At 38.1% G+C, this 21,932-nt stretch overlaps 1 protein-coding gene across 3 annotated transcripts in view; it reads right to left on the bottom strand.

The window, feature by feature from the left end:
• The window catches only part of tbxas1 (thromboxane A synthase 1 (platelet)), a 64,485-nt gene that overhangs the window by 2,079 nt on the left and 40,474 nt on the right, over positions 1-21,932 (bottom strand). For all 3 annotated transcript variants that reach the window (XM_060878089.1, XM_060878087.1, XM_060878088.1), the window contains exons 7-12: positions 21,127-21,215; positions 20,897-21,045; positions 20,494-20,624; positions 19,961-20,266; positions 2,312-2,400; positions 2,071-2,208 (exon numbers count right to left, since the gene is read on the bottom strand). In XM_060878089.1, the coding sequence (XP_060734072.1) occupies positions 2,071-2,208; positions 2,312-2,400; positions 19,961-20,266; positions 20,494-20,624; positions 20,897-21,045; positions 21,127-21,215 (902 nt within the window). The remainder of the gene's footprint in view (positions 1-2,070; positions 2,209-2,311; positions 2,401-19,960; positions 20,267-20,493; positions 20,625-20,896; positions 21,046-21,126; positions 21,216-21,932) is intronic.

Here is a 21,932-nt window from a genome sequence, read left to right on the forward strand (position 1 = left end):
TGAAAATTCCAAGTACCTACTAGAAATCCAATCTATGATTTACTGCAGCTCATTTCTAGATAAATAATAAAAATATGCCACCAAAACAGCTCTGACTTGTTGAGGCACAAACTCTATAAGACCTCTAAAGTGCTGTGGTGTCTGGAACCAGGATGTTAACAGAAACTTGATGTCCTGCAAGTTATGTCATATGCTTGCTTGTAAAATCGAAGGAATCTGGAAGTCTGGGCAACACCTTGAACTCTTCATCATGTCTTCAAACCATTTATGAACAATGTGAGCAGTGAGGCAGGGTCATTTTACTGCTTAGAGAAAACATGTCTCTCCACTTGATGTACCTGGCTCTCCACATGATGTAAAGAAAATGGGACTCTTCTGACCAGATGACCTTCTTCCATTGCAAGATCCAGTTTCAACAAGTACATGTCCATTGTAGGTAGTAGCATGGGCAACATTACTGGTCTCCTGGTACACAATCTTATATGCAGCAGGGTGTAACACATTCCTCCAGTAACCATCTAAATTTTCTGTGACATCTTCCACAGTAGTGTTCTGTTGGTTCAGACCAGATAGGATGGCCTATTTTGCCCTTGCACATTGATGGACCTTAGTTTGTCTTTCATTGGACCATTTTCAGTACTCAACACTGCTGACCCGAAGCATCCTGAAAGCCTAGCTGTTTCTGAGATTTTATGTCCCAGTTGTCTGGACATAACGATCTGGCCCTTGTCAGAGTCAAGTCAGGTCAAGCAGATATTGACAGTATATACACTATATGCAGTGTGCAGTACACAGTAAGATGAAATAGATTTTCTCATGGACCCAAAGTGCAAGATATATGTATGGCATACACTGTGCTGACAGGACATAAATAAAGTTCAGGTCTTCACATCTGCCTGTTTCTCCTGTATCAAAAATATCAATAATAAAATCTGACTAATTCTTAGTGTAGAATTATAAATAACCAATAAACTAACATAATGGATCTTAAATCCATAAAAATCCATGTAAATAATTGACATATTGTGGATTTAGTAGAATCCTGAGAATAATAATAATATTCACATGAATAAAAATGTATATGTAATTATGATGATCCGGTGTAATTATTATGCATAATTATGACCATAATAAATACAGACTGTGTAGTAAATATTCTTCTTTAGTCAAAACTAGATCATCACTATTCCACCTCTCTGTAAAGTGACCATAAGAAGAGCTCTCTGAATTGTCTGCAAGCATGTGTATTTTGTGCACAAGAACCCAGTGACCCTTCCAGCCTTCTAGCCATCTTGAGATGCCATTGAGAGAAACAGATTAACAAGCAAAATAATTGTGTTGAGCAGTGAGTGGGGACTGGCCAGACAGCAGGAGCATAAGGTCATAAGCTGGTATAAAAAGATTGGCTCTTTTGAGAATAAAAAGGGTTAAAGGCTCAGAGCTGAAGGTTGATGAAGTAGCAGGCAGAGATAATGGGGTAAACTGAAAGTTCAGAGAGATATGAGGCCTTTAACCAAAGATAGATCAACTATCTAATTTTTTACTTTAATTAAATCTAGCATGGAGGCTTTGTGGGAGCGTGCAATATTCTTGCTGCCTCACTTATCCAAGGTCTCTGGTTCGAGCCTGAACTTTTTACGTGTTTCTAAAATTTTCCCAGTGCCATTGTGGGTTTTCTTGGGGTTCTCTGGTTTCTTCCCAACTCACAAAAAAAAAGTATGTACTGTAGGAGGATTTTTTTAGCTTTAAATTGCCCCTACATGTGTGTGATTATGTGTGTGCATTGTGCCCTACGATGAACTGTCATACAGTCCAGGGTATATTCCTGCTACATGCCCACCATTTCCAGGCTAGGCTCCAACACAACCCTGACCAGGAAAAAGCAGATAAACGAATGAATTTCCATATTCCATATTTTCCTTTTTTCTTCAGTGTATTAGACCACCTATTTTAAAGGGAATTACCATTCAATCCTTTATTTTAAATGCAGGAAGGCAGACATGTGTTATGTATGTGGATGTGTGTATATCACTACTATCATATGGAAATGAGTAAATGAGACCTTAGTACCTTTCAGGTATGAATTTCTCAGGCTCCTGCCAGTGCTCTGGGTCATAATGCAGGAAGCCTGCTGGGATCTCTAGTGTAGCTCCTTTTGGCAGGGACTGTCCATTCACCACACAGTCGTGCTCGATAGTCCGTGCATATCTGCAATAAAACAAAAGCCACAAAGACACATGACACAAAGGTAAGATTACAGTATACATTAAAATGAATAATGTATACTGGACCTGCTACGTAGTTGTTGTACCTAAATGCAGGTGGATACATTCTCAGAGCCTCACACACCACCATGTCTAAATACTTCAGCTCCTGGATGTTAGTGTAATCTACTGAGCCCTACAAGAAGGAGTGGAAACAGAAAATTCATCAGAAATGGGAAGAAAAAAATGCATGCATTTGCATTCTAATGACAAGCCTTTCCCTTTGTTATGTATAGTGTAGTAGTAACAGACATCCAGCAGGGGGAAACCGTGCAACATAATTCAAATCCCTTTGGAAACTAAAGGTCATTTAATGTAAATATCCCACAGACACGAACTCGATCAGTTTACCAAATAATAATAGTTCATAATGAAATTACCAAATTAAAATATTTAAATACCAAACCATTTTATACAAGTGGTCCAACAAAAGCATATGAATTTGACAAACCATTTATTAAAACAGCTTATTTAGTCTGTTTTAGTGTTCTTCATACACACATGAGCACTACATAGAGATGTTCAGTAAGGAAAAAGCTTAGCAAATATGGGGTCATGGACTGTCTATGAACCGCTCTAGCCTCCTCCTTCCCCCATCACCGCCTGCCAGTGTGTGGCGATAATAAATGACTCGACTGCCTGAAATCACTCTGCTTTCTCACTGAAAGCAGAAGCCGGAGGGCCAAAAGACCAGGCAGGGTGAGGGAGGCTGCTCTCTCTCTCTCTCTCTCTCTCTACAGACGCCCTCGTTGTCTGGCTGGACTGTCACTTCTCGTTGGCAATTGCACTATTCCTGACCAGAGTGACATGTCCTTAAAGAAAGGTTACGTGGAAAGCCAGTGAGGAAGTAGACATGCACTGTGAAAGATGTGCCTTTAAATAAGATAATCACTGAAAGGCACACTGGGAAAATATGGAGTAAATGTTGCCTTGGGGGCAATCTCGAAGAGAGAATAGTCCAATATCGGTGCTATTACTAGTACAGTCACTTCATGTGTCTTCCAAAACTCATCTTTCCATCTGGTACATTCATCAAAAAAGTCTCAAAGTTCAGTGAGAGTGAGGAGTCAATTAAACTAAATAGATGCTATGTATCTCTCTTGTGCATGTAAAAAGCCTATAGATATGATCACATAAAGAATAATACAGGGCGTGTAGATGCACCAAATAACAATCTTCATATCCTCATCTCTCTCTAGCTGTTTTATTCACACACAGACAAACACACAGACAAACACACACACAAACACACTCTTGTTAAGCACCATGAAAACTAGATGTCATAGCATGTGCTATACTCAGTTTTATCAGCTCCAGAATTATTGGCCCCTTCTTGACAACAAGCAAAATTAATATTCTTTATACAATGATTAGCACATGCAATGAGTGACATTTTCCACCATAAACACACAGGGACCCTATCCATTTCTATAGTTGCACATATGAAGTTTTCAGTGTTGGACAAGTTTTATGAATTTGCTGGTTTTATTGGCACCTTCCACAATGAACAGTTCACACTGGGTGTGATGCCAGTCCATCTCCTGTCATCATACACACCCATATTAACACACTTTCAGTTGAGGTTGCACTGGTATGTTGTCTGGACGAAACCCATGCAGACACGGGGACAACATGAGAAACAGCACAGAGACAGTAACCTGAGCTCAGGACTGAACTCAGGACCCTGGAGCAATGAGACAGCAACACTACAAGCAGTGCCACTCTGCTGCCAAGACTAGGACACATGATAGGAAAAAAACAGATGACATCTTTTCAGCCTTCAACTCTCCAGTTTCATTAAGCATGTTCCTGTTGTAGCCTCCAGTGTGGCCTTCTGCTGTAGAAACTGTCCATTTAGCGTTTGGTGTGTGGTATGTTAGGAGACACATTTCTGCTCACTAGGATTGTAGAGAGATTGTTATATGAGTCAGAGTCATTTCTGCCATTCTCCTTTGACCTCTCTCATCAACAATGAGTTTCCTTCTGCTCAACTGATGTTAATTTTTTTTGCACCATTCTGTATAAACTCAAGTGACTGTTGTATGTGAAAGCCCTAGGTTCTGAAACACTCAAATCAGCCCTGTGTAGCTCTATGCCAAAGTTATATTCAGTGAGATCACTAACCCCAACCCCCCAACCCCCATTTTAACGTTTGATTTGAACATTAACTGAAGCTTGTGACCTGTGATCTGTATGATTTTATGCTACATGATTGCCTGACTGAAAAATTGCATGAGTGAGCAGATGTAATACATGTGTTCCTAATAAAGTGTCAGATGAGTGTATATGCACTAAATTTCCCCTGGTGACACTTGGGCATGCGCTCAAAGCTTGACACAAAGCCAAACATAAAACAGACAGAAAGACACTCGGCTGCATATATAACACAGGGTAAAGCAGAAATGTTTCCGGTCTAATAAATGAGCTGGGCTCTGTTTGGAATTACATCCCTGCCCGGGGTGAAGCTACAGCAGAATAACAGAAGTTTGTGAACTGGCACTAAGCTGCTAATGGAGGACCCAGTGAGGCTGGAGGCTGGACATCACTGAACCATGAGGCACTACAGGACTAGGGCTTGACAAAATTATACAAGTTTGACTATTCATAGCTTTTTTTTTTTATTATTAACTGAGATACTTACATTACAGTATACATATAAAAGGATATTGATGCGCTCATGGGATCTGGGACTGATATCATATTTCTGTAGTCCTGCATCTCAAGAGGGTTTCACTGATTCTTCTCTTTACATAACAAAAAATTCACTGCAGGAATCAGATCTAGGATATAAAAAGGTTTCTACTAAGCAATAAATGTTTACAAGGTCTGACATTTTTTGGTGTAAGAGTAATCATAGGTACAAACTGCACTTTTCCAGATTCCTTAAATCATACAGTAATACAGTTTCATAAAGTAAAAAAGTAACACATTTACACAACACTTCCGTGGGGTCTCTTTTAAAAGTCATAACATACAATCACTAGGACAAAAGGCTTTCCAGCATAGCACAAAACCTCAACAAAAATGTGGCGAGCTAAAATAGCTTATGCATATCGGCTTCAAAACTGTTGCTAGAGAGAAAAAGTAAAGGCTTTGCCATGTTCAAAGCGGCTCCCTGCAAAAATAGCTCATTTTCTTTGCATATTTCTGAGCCCCTTGATATTAATAATGTCAGACTCCTTTCAGCAAATGAAATTTATTCTGCCTGTGTGTGAGGTATAAGCTGGGCATGGAGCAGAGGCCCTTATCAGCAGCCTGCCTTCTCACATCTGCCTGCCTTTCTTATTTATGCCTAGCCATTCATTCACATCATGGCCCATCAGGGACAACAGACAAACATCCAATTATTCCTTGATTCCTTTTCTGGAGGTGTAACCTCATCATTCTGTGCTTGTGTGGGAGTGAGCAACCTTGTCAGATTGGGTGACTACAGTGTATTTGACACAAAACCTTCATTCACTATTCCATCATTAGCCTTGCCTGCATATTTATACTGTATTCTCACATTTAAATACAGACCATTAAGTGTTATTGAAAACAGCTAGCACAGAGTGCCAGGCTGCCAGCAGGTGCCCTTCCTGATCACCTACATGCCATAGGGTTTCCATAGAAACTGTTATTTATGGTTATTGATAGTGATGGAGGCATATGTGCACAAACAAGACAAGCCTCAAGGGTGCTGTTAAAGCACAAATGTAGTCAGTGTCAATGTGCATTGTTTCCTAACACCACAGGAAGCAGCGAGGCTTTTTTGCCTTTCGAACTGAGAAAAAGGACTCTGGAGAAAGTCAGCACAGCCATGAGAGACATGTGTGTCATCACTGATTAACTGGCCATACATCCTGCAGGCCCTTTTCAATATGTGCAAGGAGAAAGAACAATCAGTACTATAATAGAGTTAGATTGTCAAATATGTCATGATATTTCACTTCAGAACAATGCAATCAAATGAGAGACTCCAAAAATATATCAGTCACGTGGAGGCCAGACACCTTAACGCTTTAAACCATGCCCTTGGCTCTCATTAGTCTCCTCGGTGCCTGTGTTTCCACGGCCAAAATGCTAATTAGCAAGCTTCATTGGAATGACTATCAACGTCTTTGACTGTATCCTTATCGAGGAGAGACAGCCCGGGCCCAAAGACTGACAGCTAGCTGGATGACTGATACAACTCTGGCCAAAGCTCAAGCCAGACAAGGCCAAAATGATGAACAATAAAAGAAACATAATTAAAAATTGCTAATTAAAATCCCATGGCAAGACAATCACTGTTCATTTAGTTTGAATTGCAAACACAATAGCATTCATGCTAACTCTTTTCAAGATGATAATAATAGGAAAAGCAAACATTTTCTGAGAGGTAAAGACAGAAGGAATGGCTAAAGGATGTGAGATCTGAACATAAACCACATACAGAAATGGCAAACATCTGTACGGGCACAGCATGAAGCAGTGACAGAACAGATGTAAAGTAAAGAATAAAACATGATCAGATGTGATCTTAAATAACAAAAACAATAAAATCACACCCAAGGTGCTTTATTCCTCGTACACAACAGCAGTTTCAATATGCTGTCCATTTTTATCTATGTTCACGTCCACAAAACAAGTTCCCATTGTCGCTTACATTATGGCAGCTATAAACGTCATTCCCTCACCAGCCTTTCTTTTTATCTCTCTCTTTTGAAGTTAACAAGCCAAAAAAGGCAGCTTGTCACATTAAATAGAAACCACAAAGCCCTCTGTTCTTTCCTGTGTGAAGCCTTAAAGGTACAGTACAGCGTTACTTCTCAAGTGCTCAAAACACAGAAAACTTTAGTATGCAGATGATTACACATTTAAAATACATTTATGCCATTTGCTATAAAAAAAAGCCCTGCTAAATTATTATAGAAATGTTGGCATATTAGAAGAACATGCAAATTAATAAAAACACCTGTCGATGCTGATGTTATAGGACTGAATAAACGTATAAATTAATCAGCAGCTCCTGAACAATCAGAATGGAGAATTTTGACATTAAATCTGTTTGAGTAAGTGATGAGAGAGATACATCAGTTTGTGTGCATTATGCAGTTAGATCAATAAAGCACAACTACTGTATAATTCTTTTTCAACTTCTGAGTTCAGCAAGCTTATAAGAAGATCTCTAGGTAAGGATTACATTATCGTCTAATAAGGTTCAATCTTATTAAGAGTTAAAAATCATGGGCTAGACATATGGCATTTCTGCAGCCCTGAAAATTACAGTTTCAATCACACAGAGGAATGTGCACGTATACACACACACATACTGTCCACCTGCCAGGAAGTGGCTGCGTTGCAAACAGTGCTTTTCAATCACATAGCTTATGATTCAGCCTCTGAGATTGCCTTCATGCATGAGGAAATAAGTATGTGTTTATTTTTACAAAACAACAAAGGGTAAAGCAAAAAAAACAACAACAATATAATATAAGCGCAAGAGATGGTCATGAATATACCATAATTTTTGCAATAACACTACAAAAAAACACTTCTGGGAATCAGTAAGTCAGACCTAGAAGAGAGAGAGGGGTTTACAATAATGGTGTATCTCGTGTATAATGGTGTGTAATGTGGTTTGCTTTGGTTTATTTAGCTGCATGTTTAGAGAAGATTAAGACAGGTTTATATTAAAATGTATGAACTCAGAGATGGTGGAAGAAGAGCTCTTCTTGAACCAATTCCCATGCTCCACACCATCTTGAGACTCATCTACTATAATCCTTCCGGAAATCACTCTGTTCTCTGTAGTCCTGTGTCTAGCTTTGGCCAGTTTCTACTCCTCCACCGTGTCTGAGTCTCATTATGGTCTTCACATGGACCCTCTGTGCGTCAGGGATGGAGCCATTAAAGCAGCTAGCACAGGCTCTGCATTTAACACTTACTGCTACTGTGAGCACCTTTTATTCAATTTAGTTTGATGTGCCTGAGAATAGAGCTGTAATGGAAATTCAAATGACAGGTCATAAGGCTCCCCGTAGTCAAAGCAAGTATGCAGGTTTTGCCATAATGATAATAACATACTGCTGGTGAGCACTATGAAAATTGCTATTACAGTCAGGGCAGCTAACATTTGCAAGGCTTCTAATAAAACTGCTTGCCTTTAGTTAAAAAAACATTACAGAGCTGTGATAAACAATAAGGTTTCAAAACCTGTGTTTTCCTGTGACAGGACATAGCAGATAAATTCAAATAAAGCCCAGCAAGATAAAATTCCTTGATTACAATCTTCTGAATAAACAACTAACATCGTTGAAAGGTAACAAAAGTCTTTTAAAGTTATGTTTTGTTACACAATAGTACTTCATATTAGCAATGTTGACTAGCATACAGACTGCAAAAGATAAAGCGATAAAAGATAAAACACCAAAACATCTTTCTGAACTGTTTTGAAGTGGAGAATAGAAGCATATTTCTTTGTCCAGTCAACTTTAAACTTTTGGTTATTGAGTGTTTTCTTTGTTTTTCTAATTTTTTTTAAACCACTGATGCTATCACTTCATTAATAAGACAAGAAAGAGTAAATAAAAGAAATCTAAAAATATAGCTAATTTCTCAATAAGGTATAATTTACAGAACGAGTACATTAATACAGTACATGTATTGCATACATGCAGTAAATACAGTAGCTTCAGTACAAATCTTAATAGCAGATGTTTATACATGTTTAAAGTCTTGACTGAGGCCTGTCTTTTCTCATATGCTGATCAATTCTGGCTACAGGATTTTTAAGTGCATCAATCAACCTGTTTAGACACTTTACTGGGTCTGCACGTGCACCATAGTTCACCAGTTGAAAAACCATGGTATACGCAACCTAAGAAAATATTACCTTGTTTAATCACTGCAGGCAGAATTTGCAATCAACCATTTGTTTCAAACGTCATACTGTACCATTTTTTTGTTGTAATTCCTCAGGGATAATTACCCCCATCTGCTTCAGAATTTGCAGTTCACCATATTGGCAATTCCCATTCCATCCCACTATTTAGTTCTCCCCTGCTGCATGACAGCTACCCACCAGGGAGGATGAGATCTATCACGTGATTCCTATGAGGAATGTGCGGCCTCTTTTAAAACGGCTGCTTTTATAAATATGTATAGCTGAGATCCAAAGATTATTAGAGCCATTTTGATCAACGGGGAGGTGAGGAAAGCGGTGTTTCACACCCAAAGAGCAGCGTTAATTATCCTCTTTGACACCTGATGATAGATGGCATCATACAGATTCAGAATTGCAATCTCCAGATGATAGCACTATCACATCTTGTAATGTTTTAACCTTCAGCCATTAAAACAGATTTCACATAAAAAGATCTGTCTCTCAGTCACAGGCACAAACATCAATTTACAAAATGCACTACGATTCAGGCAGACATAGATTAGATTAGGTTGGAATAATGGATTGTTACTACTTTAACAAAAAAAAACATAATCCCCCAGAACCATGGTGTTAGCCTTCATCTGATAAAACACACAAAAATGGTAAATAATAATATAGCACATTTCAGAGACATATACAGCGCCCACCCTTGAGACAGCAGAAATAAATAGGCTAATATATGTACCCCCAGGAGAGAGCACAAGGCCTGTGTTGGGGGTTAACAATGGCTGACGTCTGACAGCTGTTGACGTTCAGGATCCATCAGACAGGAAGGCATGACTGAATTACAGAGCACATGTTTATGGCTGTTTAAGTTACAGGACCGCCCTCTCTCCCAGGGCCTGAGCATTTTCATGGGGCCTTCCACTGTGGCAGCAGCATTTTGATGACTCCATCTGCTAAAACCCATTAGTGCAGCCAAGTAAACTTAAATAGCCAAAGTAAAAAAACACCAAACAACATACAGGGGAGTCGTATTTGAGGTCCTGCAATATCAACATCGTAAGAGGAAAGCTACAGCATCTGCCCTAGAGAAAACTTTTCCTTTTTATCTCTTGGACATAGGAATGATTTACATAATGATATCCAGGGTCAGATGTAGTGTTGCTTAGCCCACTAGTCTGTAACTTGTAAAACAAAATAGAAGTAAGAATACTTGTCAGAAACACAGATGAACACAGTGTTAACCCTTACCAAAAGTACAGCTTTGGGATAGTGTCCTTTAGCTTGCATACATGAACTGCCAGATCATTGTACCTTCATTTGGACATTTTATTAGGAACATCTTTCACATAGGTCATGTTTTTAGGGACCTGTCTAACAGTAGAAACAGACGACCATAAAACCACTATTAGTCTTAAATTTATTTAGGCGATGGAGTATTCTTAGTGCAGCACTGAAACTGACAAGATTGTTTTGAAACAACAGGTATGCTTTCCTGCCACATTATTAGAGAAAGTCTGTTTCTTTGTTCATGCACAGTTTGTTCATGCACATTCTGAACTGTTCCAAGCATTCTCATGCTTGATGCACTCACTGCATCATCAGTCAATTATTTTATACGAACAAAGTGCATCTACTACAGTATATGCTAAGGAGACTTCATTTACTAACTGAGGAGACCTAAACCCAACTAGTGCAAGCTACTGCAGAGCAATTGATATCAAACCTACACAAAATTGAGGAAAAAGATCTTCCCAAAGTGCTGTCATCATTAACATTTATAAACATCAAGCAAAATAAATGTTAAATGAACAATCCGGATATTGTGAGCTGCTAGTTGTAGTATTTAGTATCACACAGCCGGCACTCACTAGCCTTTTTATAGCAATATGTACACACAGGTCACTATGAAGAAGTCAGTTCAATTACTGGCAGTAATCCATGCATAATTTGTCATGCCTCTTTTATCCGATCCATCAGTGTAAAGAGAGCAGCACTGGACTACCGCTGAGCAGAGATTTTTTTTGGATATTGGCACCTACAGGTTTTTAAAAACCCCGGTACAAAGCAACAGCTGGACTGCAATATTGGACTTTATAAAAACAGACAGCTATTGTAGATACATATAACTGGACTTTATGAAAACAGACAGCTATTGTAGATACATATAACTGTGATTTAAGTGTATATTGTGTGTAGGTGGTGATTACAGCGTATGTAGCTGCATGATTTACTTTTCAGTGAATGGGTTAAGTGCTCATTTGCTCAATTTTGCTACAATGATTAGACACATTACTACATAATACAATAACTACACGCATTACATATTATTACATAGACTAATATGGACAGAATTAACAATTAACTTAAATTAAACTGCCATTATTGGGCAGCAAGAATTAACATAAAACAAGCTGTAACTACACAGCAAATAAACAAGGCTATAAAACAGTTCTTATTAGCAGCTCAGATGCTCCTGAATGCATTCTGACAAAATCCATGAAAAAGATTTTGATGATTTTATGATGGATAAACATATTGTCATGGAAGTACAAAACATATCTTATCATGCTATTGTGTATCCAGAACCTGTCATGGGAACTGGGTGCAAGGTGGCTGTACACTCATAATGCCAATCCATTGCATCACACATTCATTCACGCCTAGGGGAAAATTACCAATAGGCAATCCACTTTGTCGTTTGTGTACTTTGTGTATGTTTTTGGAAAGTAGGAGGAAACCAGAAAACCTATGATGACATAGGGAGAAATAGTGTGATTGGCACAGACAGTATGTATGCTGGAGCTGTATAGCAGAAATGCTAACTGCTGATCCATTGTGCTTTTCCTTGAAAATCTCAATTTTCCATTATTATGCTCCTATTACTTTGAGAGAGCGAGAGAGAGAGAGAGAGAGAGAGAGAGAGAGAGAGAGAGAGAGAGAGAGAGAATCAGTCACTGAACCTTCTGTTAAAGATCATTGGTCTCATCTCTCTACACAACCTTCTGCCTTTCACTGTTTCCACCAAATGCACATCCATCTCTTGTGTATTCTCTCCACATCAGAGTGTGACAAGGATGACTGAGAATGGAAAAAGGTGCTACAAATCCTTTCATCTATTTGAGGATCAGCGGGTACGGCCATCTCAAAAAAAGCCATCCACTGTATTAACTTATGGCATAACTTCATCCTTTTCCTCCTCTCTGCTTCTCTAATCATTTTATCTTACACTAAATAAACTCTCCTCTGTCAGAGTTTGATGAGATGCTGCGTGTGAGTTGGCTGCGAGTGTGCTTCGGTGTCTTTCACCTGCTGAGCTTCAGCTCTCCTAATCAAAGTGTCCAAGCTTTGCGGTTCTGACCCCAGGGATGTGGGGATACTCACGTACCAGACAGCCTTCATCTCAGCTAGTGAGAGAGAGAAAGATCCACTTAGAGACACATGAAGAGGGAGAACAGAATAAGACAGTGATGCAATTCTGAGTCTTGCAGTCTTGTCCTTTTTCTTGCTCTCTGGAATTACCAAGCTCTTGAAATTTCCTTTAAGAAAACAAAGACTCATTCACAATCAGAACGTGTTGAGAAAAATTTCTCCTTCGAAGGCTCACAAAAAAAACTACACGACAAATAATAACACTTTCATTAGAAACTGACAGCTGTAGTGCCATGGTGTGTGGTGGATCAAGGGCTGTGTTATTGAATTTAGCAGTGGAGATGAATGGTCTTTATTTGGAGGTGAGTGATATGACTGAAGGGTGATGAGTGAAGGAAAAAGCCTCCTGGAGATTCAGCCTCACAGGCACAGCACGACTGAATTATTCACACACAGAAAAGCCAGACTGTCCTCCTCCTCTCTCTCTTTCTCTCTCTCTCTCTCTCTCCCTTTCTCTCTCTCGCTCGCTCACTCCCACCTCCCACCAGTCACCATTACTTCCTGTCTTTGTTTCTTTCAACCCTTTCTTTGCTTCTGCTCATGCTATCTGTTTCACACCTTCCTGAAGCTCTGTGTCATGTTCACAGTTTCACCCTCTTTATGTATAGCTGTCTAACCTTGCCCTAGCCTTTTGTCTTCACTATAGAGCTGCCATGATCGGTATATATTCACTTTTTAAATAAAATAAAATATCAGTTATTCTGTGTTTTAGAGCCAGGGGGGGAAATGACTAACAAATTATATTTAATTGAAAGTATAGAGATAATTTGTCAAAATTGTACTCAGTTTAAAGTGAAAGTATACAGTCACGAATGTATTCAATTTACAGTAAAAAAATGTATTGTTTTGTTGATGAAATTATACTAATTTTATGCTAAAATGTGAAAAGCAGCCTTTATTACTTATCTAAAACTTTTATAATTTTCACTCAGATAGGCAGCAAGGAATTTGCCTTTTTACCTTTTAAAATACCTGATGGTTGTTTTTAAAACTACTGCATGCTGGAGTTCAATGATACTGCTTATGTAAAAAAATAAAAGAGGCTGAATAAGAGTGACATTCTGAATATTAAATACGATCCAACTGTACTAATCCATCTGTCTACTAATTTAGATTTTAGTATCCAAAACCAAGAAAGTATCATAAATCTGTTACTGGTGACATGGTAGTTATATTTCATAAGGCATGACCACAAATGAATACACTCACAGCAGACACCTTTATACCTTTATGCAGACCGAATTACATTTTTATCTCATTTAGATACAACTGAGCAATTGAGGGTTAAGGGGCCTTGCTCAAGGGCCCAGCAGTGAACACTTGATAGACATGGGATTTGCTCTCACAAGCTTCCAATCAGTGGTCAGCAGTCCAATGCCTTAACCACTAAGCTACTACATACCATTTTTTATACATTGAGACTATGAGTTAATATTTTAAGGATATCTCATAGAATTATTATGTAGTGGTATAATGAGATACTAAAGCCATAACCACAAATTATGTAACTTGAGTTTATGACTTAAAATTTTGTGGGAATGTCATAAAATAACAAAAATAAAAAATCTATACCTTTTGGGAATTCACTTAAGCTGATATTGGGTTACATCCAATACACATTGGGAATTATTAAGATTAAAATAAAGAGTAAGGTGCAATATTATCAGTCATCATGTATAAGCTCTAATGGCCACAATACTCTAAATCATTTGATTTCTTTTTAAAATTACGAGATGTCAATTTTACCATGAATTAAATTTTTCATGGTTAGTAAACAGAAGACGTTCCTATGTGCATGTATTCAAAAGTCAAAACTAAAAATGTATTCAGGTCAAAGTAAAAAGAAAATGTTTTAACGGATGAAATTAAGCTGGTCATATTTTCAAGGAAAAGCTCATTTGTTTTGTAAAAAGTAAAACTTGCTGTTATGCCTAAAAAATCATTCAGTCTCTGTAACTTTGCTGGTTGTTTACGTGACTTATGCTATATTTTGATAATGGCTTGCTCAGGAAGAGGACCTTTTATTTTTAGACTTTTTATAAGCAAGAATTTGACCAGCTGTCTAGGCAATTTTTGCTTATGAAATCATTTGTAATCTAAGCAGATATTAACAAAGAAAAACATAAACATTAGGGGGCACGGTGGCTTAGTGGTTAGCACGTTCGCCTCACACCTCCAGGGTCGGGGTTCGATTCCTGCCTCCACCTTGTGTGTGTGGAGTTTGCATGTTCTCCCTGTGCCTCGGGGGTTTCCTCCGGGTACTCCGGTTTCCTCCCCCGGTCCAAAGACATGCATGGTAGGTTGATTGGCATCTCTGGAAAAATTGTCCGTAGTGTGTGATTGTGTGAGTGAATGGGAGTGTGTTTGTGTGTGCCCTGTGATGGGTTGGCACTCCGTCCGGGGTGTGTCCTGCCTTGATGCCCGATGACGCCTGAGATAGGCACAGGCTCCCCGTGACCCGAGGTAGTTCGGATAAGTGGTAGAAGATGAGTGAGTGAGAACATAAACATTAGCCCATTAGAATACCTCAATATACTTTTTTTTTTAATTGTATGGAGTTCATGCCTTCTAAAGTGATGCTACATTTGATCTGTCTTTGCTCACTTCAGCAGCTTTAAATATTTCAGACAGCAATTGCATTAACTTCTTTGTGTAGTATGAGAAGGTCACCATAGATGACCAAGTGCCGTGATTCTTCATAGTTTTTTCTGATAAAACAATTGGATGCTTAACTGAGTCGAGTAAACTGATAGCTAGTGACAGTCATTGTCTGGACGAGAGAACAGACCTTCATTACCTATAACAATTAATAACAATAAATACAAATGTTAGGAATAATAAGTACATTTTTAAGTAAGAGTACAACACAGTTAGTTTCAATAACACTCAAAATATAAATACACCATAGTAATATTCAAGTATAGAAATGAGATACAATTACTCTAGTAATTACCCTGTTAAACCCACAAACCTCTTTCAGATTATGATATATTTCCTATTTTATATTCCTTTATTTACTTAAAATGAAAAAGCCCTGTTAGTCTATGACTCAGGATAATATTTACAAAGATTTCCTTTCAATGAAAAACATTTTGAAAGCTCTGAAGCTGACTGAGTGTATATAAAAGCAGATGAAGGTTAAATGTCAATGGCCACTCATTTTGTTAAAATATCAAGCTTTATTAACATTAATCTACTCAACGCATGAGTAACATCAGCTCATAGCTTTTAGCTTAGTGTTCCTTCATGACCCCTACACTGTGCATTAGGTAACAGCCCGTTCTTAACTTCATGAGTCTGAATTAGAAAGTCCAACTATGCACATCGGCAGTATGTTCAAAACTCAGAGTGCTAGTGGTGGAAAATACATAACTATGTAAATGACTGAATTTAACACACTTTGAACAAAAGCCAAATCAAATTCTGAGACTGTTAGACACTTTAATATGGAAATCATTTGCTTTATCTGAAATGCTTTACTCCTTCACTTGATAATTTACTACACAGACAGTTCTACACAAAACACTGGATCAGTTGGATATAAGAGAGACAAACTTGTTCCAAAATGTGTCAAGGCACCAACACAACAATTATCACTGAACATCTGAATAAAAATAAAATTCACCACAATGTACCTGTTGGCTTTAGTGGTGGATTTTCTGTTAACGTTTATACATGAAGTCTCCTGAAAGTAAATTTAAAGCTAAAGGAAATCAATGTGCTTGTTGTTTAAGTATCAAATAGTGTACACCTGAATACTGCACTATATGACAAACAGGAAATTATTTTGAACATTTTTATTATTCAAAGCTTTTTGTTTCAGAAAGAAGGAATAGCTGAGGCTGTTAATGTGTAATTTTGCTACACGGCTCGCCTTCCTGCCCTCGTCTACCACCTCTGGCTGACTCATTAGGTGACGCTCTGCTTCATCTCACTCTGCTATTTATGCAGATAAAAAAAGGGCAAATTAATGAGGGGCACCCTGGGGAGCCACCACACAAAGCAGGAAGAGAAAATGAGAGCCTAGACACAATGTGTGCCACACACAATCTGATAGGCAGCAAGGAATTCGCCTTTTTACCTCTTAAACTACCCTATGGTTGATTAAAAACTGCTGCGTGTTGGAGCTCTGTGTCAATGATACAGTCTATATAAAAAACATCCCAGTCCTATCTGTCTACTAATTCAGTTTCTACAGCATGAGAGAGACTGCTGAACAAATAAATTTACTGTATTTTCCAAGTAGTGATCAAAACCTCTGAAGTGACATTGTGGCTATTTTTGGATAAGGCATGACCACAAATTAATATATTGAGGATATCTCATGGAATTATTATGTTGCAATGATGAGGTACTAAAGCTGTGGCCATTAATTGTGCAACTTGAGCCCACGACTGTTATGGGAACATCATACTTCATACAAGACCTCCAATAAATATTTGAAGGCAATGGGCAAAAGAACTTTGAGAAGTTAAAATCTAGGACATATTTGTTATTCATTTCAATAATGGAGATTATTGCTAAACAAAGAGTAAAGTATAATATTATTAGTCATGTCTGTGCTTAGGTTCTGTTGGCCACAATGGTCTAATTGATTTGATTTGAACTAGTTACCATACCTTTTCCAGTGACCTTAAGAAATGTGGCCTTATTTTGTGACCTTTAAATGTATTAATTCCTGACCTATCTATCAAACATTACCAAACACCACTTTTTGGTGTGAGTAATCTCATAACTGCCATATAGAAGAAGACATGTATGACACCCAATGATGGACACCTACAACTAAGAAAGATAATGACAATTGTTATAATAACAAGTGAACCATTAGATCTAAGCGCAAGCGATACTGTTTTTGGTTCAACTCAGCACACAACTTGAACATGAATGTAGTATAAATAGATCACTAGCACAAGACCATTAGACATTCAAATAGCAAGATAAGTACCAATTAGGTAAATAAATACATAAAAAAAGGTTGACACTAAAGTGTATTTACTTCATCTGTGTACATCGGTGTTGTGGTACGAACTCAGCGCTCTGTGCTGATTTAGCAGGAGAGTGACATTTCAAAAGCTTTCAGTGCCGAGGAGCATTCAGTTTGAGCACAGCGAGATGCATTTACAAAATAAACTGAAAGGCCCTTTGCTCCTCAGTGAGCTAAATTCAAAAGTCGTGCCAGGCAGTGCAGCCCTCAGCTGGGGGGGACGCACTGACCTTCATATCCACTATGGTCAGATGGCTTGCTGTGGACTGATGCCCAGCTGCTTCATGTAAAACTTAAAGAGCACAGCTATTGCTGGGTGTACAGTCACGTCTGCTAAACCCACCAACAGAATTCCAGTCCTATGGACACTGTACAAAACTGCACAACTCGAATCTGTGAACTTACTGTACTACTACTGTATTACTAACTTTTCAAAATGTACGAGCACAAAAATATGTTTATGAAAGAGCCCTATTATATTATAGTTAAAAAAATAAATTAAGTTAAACTGCAAGTGTTTTATGTTTTAAGCAAAGTTTTTAGCAAAGTGATCATGAAATAAAAATAATTCTTTAGGGGTTTCCTTTCAGGTACTCCATTTTCCGCAACCTAGTCCAAAGACAGGCATTGTTGGCTGATTGGTATCTCTAGGTTGCCTGTTGAGTGTGTGTGTGTGTGTGTGTGTGTGTGTGTGTGTGTGTGTGTGCGTGTGTGATTGTGCACTTCAATGGGTACCCTTGTCCAGATTGGCCCCTGCCTTGTACCGCAAGTCTCCTGAGATAGACTCCAGGTTCCCTGCAACCCCATGTAGGATAAGTACTACAGAAAAATTAAGGATAAGTTAATAAATCCATCATCTGACTGACTAATAAAAATCTTCCTTTTGAGCAAGTAAACAAAAACTGTAATAAAACTCATCTCATAAAAAGCATGACTGAAGAAAAAGGTGTCATGCACAAGATGCTATGGGTAACAAATGATGCCCAAAGAGCTGCAGCCAAGATTTACATTTCAAAAAAAACGGTGAAAAAAAAATCAAGTTAAAAAGACCCAGACTTCCTGAGCAGGACTAAATGGAGCATGCGAGAGTCAATGGGAGTAAGTGTAGGATGAAAGTGGAGAAAGGGAGTCATTGAGATGGACTAGCGCTGCGTTTGATCCGAGCGGCTGCCTGGCCTTGGCTCCAGGTATTAAGATTCAGCAGATGCAGGCGCATGCTTAACAAGGCCGGGTTTATGTGTCAGCTATTACGGTGGCATTATGAGAAAAGAGGACAAGGAGCCGAACAGCACAGCCAGAGCTCTTGTGTAGTCAGAGCTGCTAAAACACTTCATGTACTCAACCACTCTCTGATTTTAATCCATGAGCTGTTTATCTGAGTACGATGTCAAGCCGTCATGCCCCCGAGTCTTTCCTAATCACGGATTTCATAAAATATTGCATGAAACAATTTATTTTTATTTATTCAAAGCCCTAATTTTGGAATGCTACTTTGCAGAGTAAAATAGCTTCACAGTGAAGTGAAGATGACTAAAAAAGCAGCCAGAGACCTTTATTTCCAATAACAGCACACACTAAACAGACCTGCTCAGCCACCTCTACTCCATTCCCACCAACATCCTTCCTCTCTCTGCACACAGATTGCAGGTTTCAGCTAGGAATCGTCTTTTACCATTTCTTGCACTCTATTCCACACACACATACACATGCCCAAGGAACCGAAGTGCCACCATTATTGCAAACCTGTGCTATATTTATGAGTGGGTCTGTGTGTTTCATTGCTCTGAGTGCTTGTATGGGAAAAGGCAGAATGCAGGAGAACGCTCAGCATTCACACAGACAGTATCCACATTGTTGAGGCTATACCAAACACAGCTTGCTTTCCAATGCAGTGGGTGCATTTTTATATTTTTATATGTTGGTCTGGCATACAGTATTTGCCCTGGAAACAACAGAATTCACAATAAATATAGACATTACTGCAAACTACAAAACACTTGGAAATGAAGAAGTGATTAAAATTTAACCCTGTATTAGCATCTAAATCAGAGTTTACTTAACTGGCAAATAAACTGTATAAACATTTGATAGAAACAACAATTGTGCAGATTAACCTTTACATCCTTAACATCCTCAGTGATCATCATTAGCATCCTTTTTTTTTTACCCCCATACTTTCACGGTGTCATTAGCAAGGCACACATCCATTAACGTCTTACGTAATAATGACAATACAGCACCAACCACCAAATTAGCACTACAATGACTGAGCATGTCACAGATATTTCAATATAAACATATTTAAGGATTAAATGATGAGATATTTTTCATTCCTTAAAGGCTGTACTACACCTGACTGGGTGGCAGCTTAAACAACATTTACTGTGTTGTGGGGTTAAAGGCTACTGTCGTTTTTTTTTTACTCACGTGTCTGCTGAAGAAGTTGTCCACCTCTCTGTGTACTTTCTTCTGACAGTCCTGGTGGATGGCCAGGAGGTAGCAAATGAACGAGAGCGTGTTACTGCTCGTTTCATAGCCAGCGACGAGGAAGAGGAAGGCCTGGCCTATGATCTCATCCTCCGTCATCATTCTTTTTAATTTGTGGCAGCTTTCTGTCTTTCCGTCAAGCACAACTTCCTCGTCTGCTTGATTGACGACGTCAAAGTGATCGAGGGACACACACTCCTTACTGCTCCTCACATCCAGCATCATCTGTAGGAAGTCTCTCCGCCTCTATCAAAACCATAGGACAAATAATACTTTATAAAATACAAATATTCTCTACGCCTTTCTATGCCCGCTGTTTGCTTTTATCGTGCCTCCATCCTCATCCTGTTTTTGTTAATTTGATTGTAATATTGAGTACAATATTACAATATTGCCTTTTCATAAGGTATACAACTATGTTTACACTAACAGATTTTTTTTATTTTATATTAATGAAATATTATTTTCTGTACCTGACTGGGTGGCAACTCATCCCTCTGTTTTATAAGTTTCTGAATACAGCTGGTGAAGAACTTGTTCATCTCACTTCTATCTGTATCTTTCATCAAACCATGAAGCGGCCCAATCAGGAACGGGAAAGTCACTAAGAGCACAAAGGACAACCACAAGACCATTTCCCAATATTCTTTAGTCATAAACACAAGGACAAAGGCATTTTAAATGAGACCTCGTTCTCAAGCCTGCAATAAATGTGCTATATCTTTATATTGCCTTCATTAAAGTTCATATCAAATAGTCGTTTATGGAGCTCCCTATGCGATGTGACCTCAGCTGTTAAATAATTAAAGGGGAAATAATGGCCACTGAAGGATGTTTTGTATTAGATGAATGGCTAAATGTTACAGTGTTACATACTGAAGATGAACATGACTGGATTGAAAACAGAGAAGGCAAAGAACTTGGAGGCGTAGTGCACAAATGGGTCATTGGGGTTATTCTGGGAGTCCACGTGCATGCCAAACGCCACACTTGCTATTACATCCATAGTGAAGCAACCAAAACACCTGCAGGAAAATATTAATAAGTTACCTTTTAACATACAAGATAAAAAACATAACACACAAGATAAAAACACACAGTCATACCTGTGGATGTCGAAGCTCTCTCCAGTCTCTGCATAATTCTTCAGGTTCTTCAGTAATGTTTCTGTAGCTTCATGGATAAGAGGGACCATCTGTGCCAAAACACACAAAATCTGAATTCACATATTTTTTCAAGTTTTTTTTACACATGTTCAAATTTAAAAATATTTAAGCAAAATAAAAGATTTAACATGAACCCAAGATAAAATTGTGAGTGATATAAGAAAGACAATCGTGAAGAAAACTACTTGTTAGAAGAGTGTGGGCGAGGTTACAGCAATGTGATGAATCAATTAAAATCCCATTTAATTTAGCAGGTCATCACCAAGGGCAAAAACTCCACGATAATAATGGATCAAACCACAAACCACAGCTAATTAAGTCATTAACTTTTTTTTGTTTTATATATATATATTATATTATATTATATTATATTATATTACTTAATTATATTAATATATATATATATAGGAAAGGATTTAAAGGTGCTCTGTGGGATGTTTAAATTTAGAAACATTTTTTACCCAGTCTCTAATTCATGGAGTCATGGACTTGTTTGAGAGCAATAGCAATGGGGTTGAATACATATGCAAACTCGTCTTTTCTGTTTTTTTGTTTTTGTTTTTGTTTTTTAATATATATAAAAATTTAGACAATTTGGCAACCTAGATGAATCCCCCTCCAGCTTCAATATCATTTGTTTATTAGCCATTTAGTGTAGGTCTAGATTAATAAGTCCAAATGAAATAGATTTCAGCTCTAGATTGTAACACTACAATATGTTTAAAAGTTCAAGGAGGTGAATACTT

Source organism: Tachysurus vachellii, chromosome 9 (assembly GCF_030014155.1).
Source record: "Tachysurus vachellii isolate PV-2020 chromosome 9, HZAU_Pvac_v1, whole genome shotgun sequence".
In the NCBI taxonomy this organism is placed as follows: domain Eukaryota; kingdom Metazoa; phylum Chordata; class Actinopteri; order Siluriformes; family Bagridae; genus Tachysurus; species Tachysurus vachellii.